The sequence below is a fragment of the Vigna unguiculata genome, chromosome 8 (genome assembly GCF_004118075.2).
Source record: "Vigna unguiculata cultivar IT97K-499-35 chromosome 8, ASM411807v1, whole genome shotgun sequence".
In the NCBI taxonomy this organism is placed as follows: domain Eukaryota; kingdom Viridiplantae; phylum Streptophyta; class Magnoliopsida; order Fabales; family Fabaceae; genus Vigna; species Vigna unguiculata.
The window spans coordinates 839,928-855,361 of NC_040286.1; the positions used below are offsets into that span (position 1 = coordinate 839,928).

At 29.4% G+C, this 15,434-nt stretch overlaps 2 protein-coding genes across 2 annotated transcripts; one reads left to right on the forward strand and one right to left on the reverse strand.

The window, feature by feature from the left end:
• The first annotated feature begins 2,167 nt into the window (after positions 1 to 2,167).
• On the forward strand, positions 2,168 to 4,949 carry LOC114192989 (cytochrome P450 71A1-like). Its single transcript, XM_028082674.1, has 2 exons — positions 2,168 to 3,130; positions 4,255 to 4,949. Exons 1-2 carry the CDS (start codon positions 2,210 to 2,212, stop codon positions 4,915 to 4,917), a joined length of 1,584 nt encoding a protein of 527 aa, XP_027938475.1. The 5' UTR covers positions 2,168 to 2,209; the 3' UTR covers positions 4,918 to 4,949.
• Positions 4,950 to 6,487: 1,538 nt separating this feature from the next.
• Positions 6,488 to 9,887, reverse strand: LOC114194105 (transcription factor RF2a-like). The gene is made up of 5 exons (XM_028084162.1): positions 9,635 to 9,887; positions 8,272 to 9,496; positions 8,055 to 8,187; positions 7,837 to 7,921; positions 6,488 to 6,970 (listed from the first exon to the last, which is right to left on the reverse strand). Exons 2-5 carry the CDS (start codon positions 9,471 to 9,473, stop codon positions 6,729 to 6,731), a joined length of 1,662 nt encoding a protein of 553 aa, XP_027939963.1. The 5' UTR covers positions 9,474 to 9,496; positions 9,635 to 9,887; the 3' UTR covers positions 6,488 to 6,728.
• Between the last annotated feature and the right edge of the window lie 5,547 nt (positions 9,888 to 15,434).

The following is a 15,434-nucleotide window of genomic DNA, read 5'->3' on the forward strand; positions in this document are numbered from 1 at the left end:
GTTTATTAATTACATATTAAATAATATTTTAAGGGTACCAATTAATATTCTCTTTTTTCTTTTTGAAGAATGTTCACGAGTACCCTAAACTAAGGATACCATTTAAGGTATAATTAATAAACATTAAATTTTATAAAAGTTCATAATTAATTGTAATATTGAAAGAATCATTACCTTAATTGTTATTGTAGTTTTACTTCATGTAAAAGACAAAAATGTCCATAAGTATTTTACAAATAATAATTTATTTGACGCACAAGTAAAAATTAAACAATAAATAATTATATTTTAATGTTACTAAATATTAAATATAATTAAAAATTAAAAAATTAATTAATCAAAAATAAAATATTGTTTATTTTTTTAATAAAGATAATAATATGTTAATTATTTTTTATAAAGAAACAAACTATATTTTGTTTTTTTTTAATTTATATTTTTTATATTTAATTGTATTTTAATTTTTAACAATATTAAAATATATTTATTTTATTTTTAATTTTTTTCCTTAATCTTTTTGTATGATTAAAAAGAATTTTGAACAATTTTTTTCTCTAAAAAAATAAAATTATATTAAAAATTATTAAAGTCATAATTTATTTAATACCACAACTAATTATAATTTTTTATTCATTAATTACGTATTAAACCGTGTCCATGACACTTTTTGAGAGAAGCTTTCCTTTTATTATAGTTGTCTAAGGTTTTTTGTCCACAACAATTATGATTAATAAAAAAAATTATCAAAATATAAAGGATAATATAAAATAAAATAGATTATAAAAAATTGTTAAATAGACCACTTTAAAACAACTTATTAGTTAAATAAATTAACCTATAAAATAATATAATAAATTTGTAATTACCTTATCAGCATTAAGAAAGTAATAACTAATCCCTCTTCTCTTTCGGTGAGACACTTTAAAATTTTTAAGTAATAATTAATTTTTATAGTTACATAAAAAAATTCAACGATAATTTCTTTTAATTATTAATTTTTTTCAGTTAAAACTTTAGGAATTAATATTAATGACAAACTTAAAGATCAATTCATAATAAATAACTATCAAATTATAATTTTTTATTTATAATAAAAATTATTTTAATTATAAATTATTTTAATTTATAAATTAATATTTAAATTAATTATTATAGTGATTATTTAGTTTTAATCATAATTATTATTAGAATTTTCTTTGTAGAGTGTGACAAAAGAAATAAATGTTTTAAAATCATATAATTTATTTTATTAAACTCGATTAAAATCTTAGACAAAAGTTAGAAGAAGAGATGGCGTTGATAGTATATTTATTACATGCATTTAATAATGTAATAAATATACTATCAAAAAGTAAAATGACACCTGAATCAAATTTTAGGCAACAGATTCAACATTTATGGGTTTAGAAAAAGTAATGACATTCTATAATTTATACAGAAAAAAAATATATTACATCTACTAAATGTGTAAAACTATAACAAATTAGAAATATATTTTCTTAAATATAATAACATTAAAATGATCATTTTTTTATAATAAAAATAATTATGTAAAAATATTTTTAATTTTTTTATCCTATTTTAAAAGTGTAAAAAAATTGGAATTTATGAATCAACTCAACTGATGTCAGTAAAGGAATTTGTATTTTATATTAATTTTTTATGTGTTGTTTTTTCCTGTCTTTAAAATCTACTGTGTATTTTTATTGTTCAGCAAGAATTAGAAAAAAAAAGTAAAAGATGTATATTAGTGTTTAAGTCCAATTAATTTGTTTTTATATTTAAAAAAAATGTAAACTATGCACTTCTCTTAAATTATTTCATTTCCGAAAATGTTATTAAATAGTAATTGGAAAATATCTTCTAAACTTAAAAAACATTCGACAACGATTTTTAAGTAGTTACCAAATATTTGGGTAAGATTTCTTAAATAAAAAATTATACTTTGACAAAAAACGTAATAAAGTTTTAGGATAATAATATTTTAATTTTGATAATTTTAATTTATAATATAAGATGTTATTTTATAAATGATTGTAAAATATTAGAATAAAAAATAAAAATATGTAAAATTATTTAAAAAATACATCTAAAATTATAAACGAAAGTTTTAAAATTTTAATATTGAAAAAATCATTTTCCATATTTTAAGTAATTACCAACTTCAAATGTAGTATAGTTAGTAGGAGAAGTAGTTTCAAGTTTCAATATGGCTCTGTTAGTTTTTCTCTCTCTATCTTCTATCTTTATCTTCATCTTCTTCTTTATTCTCTCCCAAAAAAGGAAAGTTGCAGCACCACCAGGTCCTCCATCGCTTCCTCTCGTTGGTAACCTTCACCAACTCCATCACTCAGCCCCACATCGCTCCCTATGGCAACTCGCCCAACGCTACGGCCCTTTCATGTCGCTGCGTCTCGCTGCCGTACAAACCGTCGTCGTTTCCTCCGCCCGAGTCGCCAAAGAAATCCTCAAAACCCACGACCTCAACTTCGCAACCAGGCCCGCCTTCGTGGGCCTCAGAAAGCTCTCTTACAACGGGCTCGACTTGGGCTTCGCGCCCTACGGCCCATGCTGGCGGGAATTGAAGAAACTCTGCATCGTCCACCTCTTCAGCGCCAACCGCGTCCAGTCCTTTCGCTCCGTTCGAGAAGACGAGGTTGCGCAAATGCTTCGGAAGCTCTCGGAGCGCGAAGCCTCGGGCACCGTCGTGAACCTGACCGAAGTGCTCATGTCTTTCACGAGCTCTCTGATATGCATAATCGCGTTCGGGAAAAAGTACGTCGGCCAGTACGAGGAGGAAGTTGTCGGGAAGGGAAAGCGGAGGAGCCGGTTGCAGGTTCTGCTGAACGAGGCGCAGGCGTTGCTGACTGAGTTTTTCTTTTCGGATTATTTTCCGTTGCTGGGTTGGGTTGATGGGTTGACGGGTAAAATGCGGCGGCTTGAGAAAACGTTCAAGGAGTTGGATGCGTTCTACGAACGAGTCATCTTCGAGCACATGGATTCAGCCATGGCTGAAAATGGTGATGACGAGAAAGAAGTGCAAGATATCATCGATATCTTTCTTCAGCTTCTTCGTGATGATTCGCTCTCGTTTCATCTCACTCTTGACCACATAAAAGCCGTGCTCATGGTAACTTCCTCGTTCAACTTTCTCTTCCATTGCCTACATTATTCTGGAAATACTTTTGAAAAAAAGTTGTTTTACATTATTGACAACTTGGTACAAGAATAAAATAGTTTTACATTTTTCAAAAAAATATAATAAAATAAAATAGTATAGATTCGTCGTATTAGACAATGATATTCATCATTGTTTTTGTCACGTTCCTTCCGATAGATCACCTCACCATAGTGCAATCCAGTGTGTCTTTGAACAAGACTTTTGGCGCATATATGGTATACAATATCTTATCGATATGGACATCGGCTTCTATGAAGCCTTTCGATATGATAGTAAGAATATTTGTTGAGTTTATCCGGATTTGATGGATCCATTTCGATATGTATTTAGTAGAGGATGATTGTCTCGTTATGTATTTAGTAGAGGATGATTGTCTCGTTATGTATCTGGTAGAGGATGATTGTCTGGAAGTCTTATGTTTGGTTTGAGGATCTTTTATAAGGTTAGGACATGTATAGTTTAATTGATAGTACACACGTGTCATTCACTTAACACAAATAAATTGTAGATGATTTTTGGAAGGAAAAATGGGAGTGTAACTAGAAATAGGAGAAACTGTCACACCCCACACCTTTTCTAATAAAGAAAATTTCCTCATTTCACACTTTTTTTTCTTTTGAATTTATGCACTCCTTTAATCAATTACAAAAGAAATAGTTAATCCCTCCGCAATTTCATATTTAAAAATGTATGGCACCTATACAATTTCTTAATTTGACCAATTAACCACCGACTAAAAGGAAAAATGTGGGGAGTACATGAATTCTTTTTTAAAAAACGTGTGAAAGCGGCACCATTTATCTATTTTTATAATTTTTTTAAAAATTTTCCCATTTTTGTAATAATGAAGATAAATTCATCTACAAGTGAAAAAAAAACCCTTATTTCTATAAGTAAAAAAATTGTATGGACATCTTTTTATTTTCCTACCCTCTTCCAATACCTGATAAAAAACTAATATTTAGACTTTTTTAATTAATTCATTTTAATATATATATATTTTTTAAAGTAAAGGTGTTATTTTATTAATATTATTATGTTGAATGAGAAACACATAAAACTGGTGCATGCAGAACATCTTCATAGCGGGAACAGACCCTCCGTCGGCGACGATAGTTTGGGCGATGACGGCACTGTTGAAGAACGGTGAAGTAATGAGAAAGGTGCAAGGAGAAGTGAGAAGCTTGTTCGGAGAGAAAGATTTCATAAACGAAGACGACATTGAAAGGCTTCCATATCTGAAAGCGGTGGTGAAGGAGACGTTGAGACTGTTTCCACCGTCGCCGCTTCTGTTACCGAGGGAAGCGATAGAGCGTTGCAGCGTAGAAGGGTACGAAATTGAAGCGAAAACTGTGGTGTACGTTAACGCGTGGGGTATAGCTAGGGACCCTGAGAACTGGGAAAAGGCTGAAGAGTTTTGTCCCGAGAGGTTTGTGGGGAGTGAGATGGAGTTGAAGGGGAAGGAGTTTGAGGCGCTGCCGTTTGGGAGTGGCCGGAGAATGTGTCCGGCGAAGCACATGGGAATGGTCAACGTTGAGCTTGCTCTTGCCAATCTGGTCCACACTTTTGACTGGGAAGTGGGCCCAGGGAGTGACAGAGAGGAAATGTTAGACACGGAAGTGAAACCAGGAATAACAATGCACAAGAAAAGTGACCTTTACGTGGTTGCCAAAAGAGGACAAGGTAGTGTGTTAATGTTAAATTTGTTTTACTTTACATTAATATTAGAGGTTTAATTAGTCGGATGATATTTATTATTATTTAGATATATTAGTCTGATATTCATTTTTAAAAATATGTTAGTTGAATCTCAACTTTTGAAAAAATGTCTCAATTTTTAGATTATTTTCAGCACAAAATTATTAACACAGTATTGATGTTTAGAATGACGTACAAAATTAAGTATTGATATTTATATTAAAATTTATTAGTAAAATTCATGAATTAAGCTAATGACTTTAGTAATCTTTGTCTGAAAGAGAATTGATTAAGACATATTTTCAAAGATTTGGACTAGATTGACACATTTTTAAAAGCATGTACCAAACTGACACATCTGAACGAAAATAGGTATCATCCGACTATTTTAATGTTATTTATCGATAATATTCTTTAAAATTTATCTTAATCTAATTGGTATTAATATAGTTTTTAAATATTTATTTAAGTCAATAAAAACTAATCTGACATCAATTTTGCAACTTACGGTGTTTCCGTTATTTGAAATAGGATTTTAAAAAAGTTTTAATTTAAGGAATTAAATTTAAATATGACAAAATTCTGTAAACTATACGAGCTTAATTTGCATAAATGTGAGTTCAAAATTTTCATTCCTATCTTACTTTATAAAAATATCTTCGTACTAAAGTGTTTCTTTTATGTGTTTTTTTTCATTCAATATTAAAGTTTCTCTCTCGATATCATAGTTCTCTTCAGTTTCTATTGGGATTGATTCTAAAAGCATATAAAATATAATAATTAATATAATTGAAAAAATAAATAAAAATAATTAAACTACTAAAACTTACAACAAAGTATTAAAGCATCCATTCAATTCAATTGAAAGTGAACAATTTTGAATATATTATCCATGACAAACAAAAAGGCAATACTCATCAAACAACTTACAACAAATAGACGTATACACAACTCTACCCAATTTTATTTTCCAAAAAAAAAAAAGATAAATCAGCTAATAACTTAAATTACCTAAATATTTATTGTTCATAAGGAAATAACAAACTCTTGCAAACTCATTTTCTAATACACACAAAGCACCAAAGCTAAACATAAGTCTAACAATGAAAAAATACTATTTCAAACCTTATCTGAAATCCTCATCTATTCTCAACCCATTCACTTGCTAATTCACTAAGCAACATGTCACTATAAGTACTTTTTATCCAATCATATCAACATTTTAAACGGAGTTAACTCAGTGCGAGTCTTATTCTCATTTGTTGGAATGTCATTTACTTCACCCAGATACAATGTATTACAAACATGGTGCAAACATGAAAATGACAAAAGTTAATTATAATAGTCACTACTAATACTACAACATTCCAAAAAATAGCGTAAGGGAATTACATTAATATATTCACCTTCTAGTGTTTGAAGATTGAGTACATGTAAATAGAGAGTTATGTAAAATGGGTAAATATCAAAATGATTTGAACGCTCATATTTCATTCATACTCAATCATTTTCTGTTAAATTTAAATATGTAAGAAAAAAATAGAAAATGAACCGCGATTAATGATAGAATCTTCGCCATAATAGAAGAAAGAATTTTTTTTAAGTAAATAAAAACAAATCTTAATAAAATAAATCATAAATCCTAATGAAATCAATCCGAAATCATCATAAAATTTACAGATAGTAACTAAACTTGGGCAGTAAAATCAACATATCTAAACTTTATTTTTGATTCTGAGTGGAGTCTTTTTTTTTTACTTGAACTTGGTGATGCAGTGTGCTGTGATTCACAAATCACAAACCTTGAGTATATATATGGTTGTAGAGTTTTGAAGGGCAACCAACGTGATCAGTAGGCTGTTGCTTTGCCATTCTGTCGCTGTGACTGAGTCTGTGTCTGTTCCTGGGAATGGCTATTGTGCAGTTGAGCATGTCTAAGCTGGTTAGGGTGCTGCTGGTGCTGTAACGGGAACATTTGTTGGCTGATAGCAAGCTGTTGAGCCATGCGGCTCGAGAGGAGGGACTCGCCACCGAGTTCTGCAACCGTGCGTCTCAACCGCCGCACTTCGGCATCCAAGGTCTCATTCAGAGCTGCCAAAATAAGCATGCAGATGAAATTTTGTTGCACAGCTAAAGTATTTGAAGGGAGAGATGATGATATGAGGATACATATTTCTGAATTACAAGTTTAAGATGCTAAATATATAATGCTAGTGACTTGGTCTTAGAGATTTTACACTATGATTGCAACAATCATGAAAGAAGTCACAGCAGATAGAGGCAATAGGCATGAAGCCAAAAAAAGTTGTAGTAAGAATCATGGTCACTGCAGGTTCTGACCATTTGTATGAAGCATCAAAACATCAAAATATAAGGGTGTTTTAAGAACATTTGAACCTTGACTATCCGAAAAGCCTTTCATTCCAAGTCTCGTTTTCTGTCTTTTTTATTTTTTTCTATTTGGCACTAAGGGTGTTTTAGTGACACAATATGTGGGCAAAATGGCCCTAATATCTTTAAATATACAGTTTTAAAGAGGGTATGACAAACAAAACAGAACATCAGAAAAATGGTGCAAAATGTACTTTACAAGCATTTGTAAAAATGAAAGTAAATTCCAGCTAGACAGGTAGATTTCAAAGGTGAGTTGTGCAGCTACCCTGAATATAATTGGATAGTAAATCACTCGAGTTTTAGTTACTTAGCATCAGTCATTTACATATTGAGAACCAGAACAAGTTTGAATAGTTTATCTGTATTCATTACAAAATTGTCATGAAATATACCTTGTTAGCACATAAAATCCGTTTGCTAAATGAAAAACAGACATCATTGAACTGATCATATATAAAAGTGATTTGCGTAGAGAAACAACAATGTTCACACGTTACAGGTTCGAATAAGCTAAAGCAGATTTGAGCTAATACATTAAGTAGAAGAAAAATGTATATACATACCATCTTTCAGTTGGGATTGCTGTTCCAAGGCTTGAATCCTCAATTTGTACTCATTGTTCTCACTTTTAAGCTCTGAATTGTCCATCTGCAGACAAGCACAACAAAAGAAAGGGGAGAAAAAGAATAAAGGAATGATAAAAGGGAACATTTTATTCATCACAGTAAAATATAGATGACAATTTGACGAAATATATCGGCAGAACTCAGAAGGCACGCACCTGTAATTTGGTAAATTGAGTGGACAATGTGGTTGTCTCTGTCTGAAGTGTTTGTACTTTCAGCTCCAATTCAGAAATGTATCGCATCTTCCGCTCCTTTGAGCGAGCAGCAGATAGCCGATTGGCCAAAATCCTACACAAATATTTTAGAGCCTTAGCTGTTTTCCACCGAAAGAGAAAAGAACATAAAAACAGCAAAAGAGAAGACTATTATTACCTTTTTGCACGCTTAGGATCAGCCATGGCAATTTCAGCAAGCTTATCATTCTCCTTTATTTTCTTTAGCTCCTCCGAGCTGAATTCACCATTTCCAAACTCCATGCTTGTTTCAGAAGTCTTCCCCTCCATTGAATTGCTAGGCGAGTGTTGACCACCCCGGTTTTGCAGAGGAGGAAGCTTAGGTGATTCATCTCCAATATGAAAATTTCCAATGGAGCTGTCCAAAGAGTAACTTCTCCGGTGTCGGGAACCCGGTGCAATGTCTCCATTAGAAGTCCTCTTCACTCCTTCCCTTCTGTCCTCTGAACAGCTTGAACTAGCCCCTTGAGCACCAGTTGTTTTCCCATTTGCATGACTCTCAACTTCGTTATCACTGCTTTCAACAGTCTTGGAACCACTGGTTCTGCTATCCAAATCTTTATCTTCCATACCAGAAAAATTCAGAGCATCAATGTTGTCTAAATTCATGTATGCACTAAACAAATCATCCAGAGAATCATCCTCTTTCCTCCCAACCACAGGTTCCCCAGCAAAACCATCAACACCACGGTCCATGCTCTTAATCGGTTCCTTTAACACTAACTGAATCGGTTTCTCGTATCCTGAGTTCCCTCCCCTAGAAACATCACGATCACTCCAAGTCCTGGAGGGAACCAACTGAGGAGCAGACTGAATAAAATCAGAAATTCCCAAAGGGGAATCACTGCTGGATCGCCTGTGTCCTTTCCTAGGTGGAAGAGAATGGCCAAGCTGAAGTGAAGGACCACGATTAGGCAAAGGGGCATGTGGGTTAACCAAGCTTTCCTCAGCAGACACATCCATTGAAATTGGGTCAGAAAGGGAGGGCTCTCTGTAAGGAGAAGGACTCAATGGGGGCAAGGAATCCAGAGAGAAAAAAGAGGGCTGAGACAGAGACCTGGAATGGGATGAAGCAGAACTCAAATTGGGAGAACCCAAACGCTGAGAAACCGAATTGGAATGGGATTGGGAGGCAAAAAACTGAGGATAGGGTGAAGAAGGTGAAATATTTGTATTAGGGTGTGAGGGTGGTATTCCATAGGGTTTCTGATTCTCAGCAACACCCAATTGACCAACAGGCACAGCAGTGTTCAATCGATTTGGGGGCCTGAGATTTGCCCCTGATGATGAACCAAATACACCACCATTTCGTTTCATATTACTTTGATCAACACCTTCCATTGACTCAACAATCACCAACCCTTCTACTCAAAAATCAACAATACTCACCAATCAACACATATAAAGCTTCAAAACCCTTACACACAGTTCAGCTAGGCTAGTGTAGTGAAAAATTTGCTAATAATTGCAGAAAGTCCTAACTAACACAGCACTTTGTGTACCTGGTCATAGCCAGAGCAGATTAAAAAGTGCAAACCCTATCTTGTTGCAAGCAGCACGGTGACAAGGACAAGAGTAAAATTATATCAGAAACAGAGTGTGTGTTTTGTGTCACAGAAGCAGGAAAATTCCACGGTGGTGCGGAAGAGGTTTCTAGAGGAAGAACATGAGAAGCTGAAGTGTCGGAGGACGAAGATGATGATGTGGTTGTGTTGTGTGTGGTAGAAGGTAAAATTGTGATTGTCTCTTTTTTCTCCTCTGGTCGTGAAATAAATGGCATGCGCGTGTCAACTTCGCTGGAACGCGGATATTGTTTTTTTTCCCTTCATTTCCGGATTCCGTTTTATTATTTTAACATCAAATTATGAAAAAAAAGTACCTTCAAATTTTAATTATCATTTTTTATCATACTTTTTAATTGATAAAACTAATTTGATAAAAAAAAGAACACTATAGACTAATTTATATGGTTAAATATGTTTTTATTTATTAATTTTTTTCAGTACTACTTAATAATTAGAATTATTCTTTTTTTAAATTTTTAGACAAATTTAATCTCTATATTTATAAATATGTAAATTTAATTATTTTAATTAAATTTTGTTAAATTACGTGTTACGTAATTTTTATGTTTTTTTATAAAATTATTCTCTATCTTTTGGTATAACTTAGTCTTCAAATTTTAAAAAATAAAAAATATAATTTTTTTACCTTACTATAGTAATTTTTTAAATGACAAACATGTTTTATATCATATTTAAATTATTTATAATATTTAAAATATTTTTATTTTAATATATGTTAAAAAAAGTATTTAATAGGTCAACAAAATGTTTCATATCAATATTTAAATTATTCATAATGTTTAAAATATTTAATAGGTCAACAAAATTTTAATTAAATTGAATTAAAATGGTTATATTCGATTTTTAAAATTTAAAACTAAGATATATAAGTTATGAAAGTTTCAATATTGAAATTTAGATTTTAAAATAAGATTTAATTCTTAAATTTATTAGTAGGTAATGATGGGGTGTAGAAGTATAGAGTATTATTTATTTGTTATCTAAATGATTCGAAATCTATACGTAATAGGAAACTCCCAATTAGTCAAATATGCTTTAACAACTTTACATCTTGTTTTGATGTAGACACAACATACGCGTTTCCACACGTCACATTTTTTCTATGTTTGGATCAACGTTTATGATTTTTTTTTTTTACGCAGTTTATTATTTTATTTCAGCTATGTCCTCCTTTTAACCCAAAAACCATAGGCCCAATTAAAAATATGTTACAAAAAATCAACTATGTTTATTAAAAACAACTAAATTTGTATTTTTTGTTTTATGGTCAAAACTAACGGTCAAGTAAACATGTATTGAATCGATGTGGTGTAAAATATTGACCAATATATATGATATACAAATAAAAATACCAAAAACTAGAAAATAACAATTTTAAATATTCTGCCACTTTAGTCAAATATGAGAATTGTATGTGACTATTATTTTATATAATTCATTTAATCAGTAACTCCATTTACTTGGTTTCTTTTTCTAATTTTTGCTTCAAATATACTTTTACTCCCATATTTGTTTCAACCATCTCATATTTAAGTTTTTCTCCGTCTGTTTGTTTTTTAAATAAATATTTACATGGATTTAAGTTATATTTTTTTATTATGTGTAAGACTTAAATTTGAAGTTCACTTTTTCTTTTCGTGCAAATTTAATTACTCAAAATTTTATTAAATCAAATTTGGTACTAGATTATATTTTTTTAACTTTTTACTCAATTAGAAAAATAAGATAAAAATGAAAAAAAAAATAGAGATTCCTTAATTTTTTTTTTTTATTTACTTAACACGTTTATCTTTTTACCAAGAGTAAAATAAACATTTTAAATCACTTAAATGACAACTTTAATAATGCCAATTCAAATATTCAAATTCAAATTTGAACTTAAACTTTATCTATCTTTATAATTTCTGCATGTTTCAAGTGAGTATTTTTGTTTCTATTGATTCGATGTTTAAATCCTTTATAGGTAATGTAAGTATGTTACACAAATTTAGATTATTTGTTAGATTTTTTTTTTTATTTATTCAAAATAGTTTGATGGTCACCGATTTTAAAATTTTAAAATATATTAAAATAATTTTTAAAAATTAATACATTTAATATTCAAAGAGAAAGATATCAAACAAATCTAACAGAAAATTCTGAATTCTATGTTCATTTTATTCTCACTTTAACTCAGAGGTCAACTTAACTATTATCACATCCTCTTTTTAAAATTCATTATCGTTATACCTAATCAATTAATAAAAAGTTCACTAAATAGAAAAAAAAAATTACAATCACTTATAAACTTAAAAGGGAAAAAAACCTTGTTTTTAAGAAGAGGAAGAAGAAATCCTTTAATTTTTCTCTAGATCATTAAAACAATTAAAACAAAGTGATTTCCTGTCATCTCTCAACACCATCAACCCTATTAATCATAACAAACTATTTAAAAATATGAAATTACAATAAATAAGCATAAAATGCCAATTTATAATTTCGATTATTAATCACTGAATTTTTTTTATCGAATTGACTAAAATAAAATATATTCATTTCTTAAAAGGAAAAAAAGTACACTTTGAAAAAAATAGTATACTTAAAAAACATACAAAGAAAAAAAAAGCATAATCGTTTGAATCGTTGTACATGTATTTTGACTACTAAATTTTGACAACATTCTCATACAATTTTAGGTGTCATCTTCTAAATAGTTTTTCATTTTTTCATTTTCTTCATTTTCAATCTTTTAAAACTATTTAAAAGATGATACATCATGTTGTAAGAAAAAATTGTTAAAATTTAATAATAAAAATATAGCAATTTCAATTATACTTTTATAAAGAAAAATAAAGCTGAATGCAACTCTTGGTAGATTAGTTGGGCACTTGCATGAATTTCATCATACAAATTTAGGTCAGACTTAATAGTTAGTTGAGTTAGCCACTTCAATGGTCCAATACAAGGTGTTGAAATTAAAATAAAGTTGTATTAATTAGGTAATGTGTCTTACACATATCATGTCAAGAGTTGTTGAAATGTTTTCGTGTCACATGGAATAAAGCTTAAGGTTATGGCTACACTTGTAGCTTATATTCGTCAAAGAAAAAACATCTGCGATTTTTCAGTTTCTATTCTGAAAGTGGTCTTTGATGGAACCCTCCTCTCTTAATCATCATTGTAGATGTTGAGCTTCTCAAAGTAACTATCACCATTCCTTTTTGCTACTTTGTTTTGGTTTTGTGTTTATCTCCTTTTACTTGTTCTTCAAAATTCTAAGCACAAAGGGAAAATAAAATTATTGAGTTTTGTCATGGACGTTGCTAATGTATTGAACAAAAAAAGTAGTTACTTTTTTTATGGGTTATCGGTTAATTGTATTACAACAATAAAAAAACATTTGTGTATTAATATTTTTATGGGATTTAAAGAAAATAGTAAATATTTATGATGATTTTTCTTATATAGTCTTTGTTAGGATTGAACGTTTACAATTAGGCCAAAAGTTATAATCATTAATCAAAATTTAACTCCTTTTCACTTAAGAGTATAACACAAGTCCAAGCGTCATGATTTGATTTTATTGTGATCCGGTCCACTTGGCCTTCTGTCACGAGACAATTAATGCTACATGCAACAAGTTTACAATTGAACTCAATGACATATTTTTCTTTCAATCTTTAGAATCGTCTTTTAAGCAAAAAATAATGATAAAAGTTCAAGGTTTAAAAGAGAACAATACTTTGGATGCGTTAATTGATCATAACGATATTGTTTGAACAGACTTAAGGTTGAAACATTGACGTTGTTTGTAGAGATGAAAACTTTTTTAGCCCTTGATTGAAACGCATTTAAATACATATTTTTTCTTCAACACTATAAAGAGTCTTTAAAGAAAAAAAAACCGTAACAAAAAATTTAGGTTCCAAAGTGAACAATATTTTGAATGCTGTAATTTGATTTGTCTCAACTGACTTAAAGTCAAAACAATAATAAAGTAAAATGTGTTGTCTACAAATATTCAGATACAAACTAGCTTGGAGAGGAGATTTTATATCATTTATCTCATGTACTTGGTTTTTTATTTTGTCTGTTAGGACTTTCTTATGATATCACTCACCTTATTAGCGAAGAGAATATATATTGTTATTACAAACTAGTATTTTTAATTTTTTACTAAACTAGGTTTCTTGTATTACTTTTGTTTACATTGAAGTTTCATATTGAAAAGTTTGCCATAAATTAGTTTTTATCTTGTTTATTTAATACATTATATTGTTTTGTATGTTGTTTGGAATTAAATATGTTGTTAGTCTCTAGACTTGCACACAAAATTAAAATATATGCATATTCTAAATTTTGATACATGTTCCAAAATGACAAAAATGATTACAAAGCCAAAAGGTAAAGTCACATCAAATTCAAAAATAATTTAACATTATGAACAAAATTTACAGTTGGGTTAATGACTATATCTATTTACTTTTTAAATTTTTTGATCAAAATTCGAAACATAGAAGATTTTTAATTTTAGATTAAGTATAACGACTAAAAACATATTTAAGGTATTATTTAAAACAATTAATATAATTTATATTTTTGTTTGTTATATGTATTGTCTTTCTAGCGATAAATTACTAGTATTTAAGAAATATTGTTAAATGTGAGAAATTTGTTGAATTATAAGTGGCTATCAGAACAAAATAAAATGAAGGGTTAAATATGTTTTTGTCCCTTAACTTTTAGTGAATTTTGGAATTAGTCCATATTGAAATTTTACTTTAGACCAATTTAATCCTTCATTTGTTGAAATACGTATAATTAGTTCTTTTAATCAAATTTTGTTAAAATGAAGGGTTAAATATGTTTTTGTCTCTTAACTTGCAGTGAATTTTGGAATTAGTCTGTATCGAAACTTTATTTTAGACCAATTTATTTCTTCATTTTTTGAAATACGTAAATTTAGTTTTTTAATCAAATTTTATTAAGTTTATTTGACATTTCAATCGCGTTTCATAATAATATTTGACTTAACATTAAAACAAAAATATATCAAACAGTGTGAACAATTCAAATACAGTCCTAAAATGCATACAAATATTAAATAAACCTAATAAAATTTAATTAAAAGAATTAAATTCACGTATTTTAAAAAATAAAATACTAAATTGATTTAAAATTTTGAAATTAACTAATTCTAAAATTTGGTGAAGGGACCAAAATATATTTAACTTGAATAATTGAAGGTTCTTCAATGTTTCATTCGTTGTTGTACGAGATATTTGTTGGTATGGTGGTAATTGTTTTATCTGTTTACGAAAAGTGCACGCTTTTACAAGTTGACTTCTATTAGTAATAGGGGTCTTCTTTATCTGCTGGTTGATACGGAATATTTATTATATATTTACTTCTGATTTTATTTTTTTCTTGTCGTAACTTTTGGTAATAAATACAATTGTTTGATGGCACACGTGTTTTTTGTTTTTTTTCTAAAGGTTGGCAAAGACTTTAATGCTGTGAATCACAATGTAAATTATACACATATGATGCATATTTATCTAAAAAAGCTATATTTCTGATTGTTGTACTTTTAATAGGAATATTTTTTATTTCTGTTTTTTTTTTCCTTCACATTTTACTTTTATGTTTTCGATATTTAAACTATTCATTTTCTTTTAATGAAAGGTTTTTATTTTATCATAGTTTTTCATTTTCTAATCCATTCAATAAATTATTT

Excerpts from the sequence above, each read along its gene's own strand:
- LOC114192989 (XM_028082674.1), top strand. The coding sequence starts at position 2,210 with ATGGCTCTGTTAGTTTTTCTCTCTCTATCTTCTATCTTTATCTTCATC. Across the intron at positions 3,131-4,254 it reads ACATAAAAGCCGTGCTCATG|AACATCTTCATAGCGGGAAC; the intron begins GTAACTTCCTCG and ends TGGTGCATGCAG.
- LOC114194105 (XM_028084162.1), bottom strand. The coding sequence starts at position 9,473 with ATGGAAGGTGTTGATCAAAGTAATATGAAACGAAATGGTGGTGTATTT. Across the intron at positions 8,188-8,271 it reads GATCCTAAGCGTGCAAAAAG|GATTTTGGCCAATCGGCTAT; the intron begins GTAATAATAGTC and ends ATATTTGTGTAG. Across the intron at positions 7,922-8,054 it reads CTCAATTTACCAAATTACAG|ATGGACAATTCAGAGCTTAA; the intron begins GTGCGTGCCTTC and ends GCTTGTCTGCAG.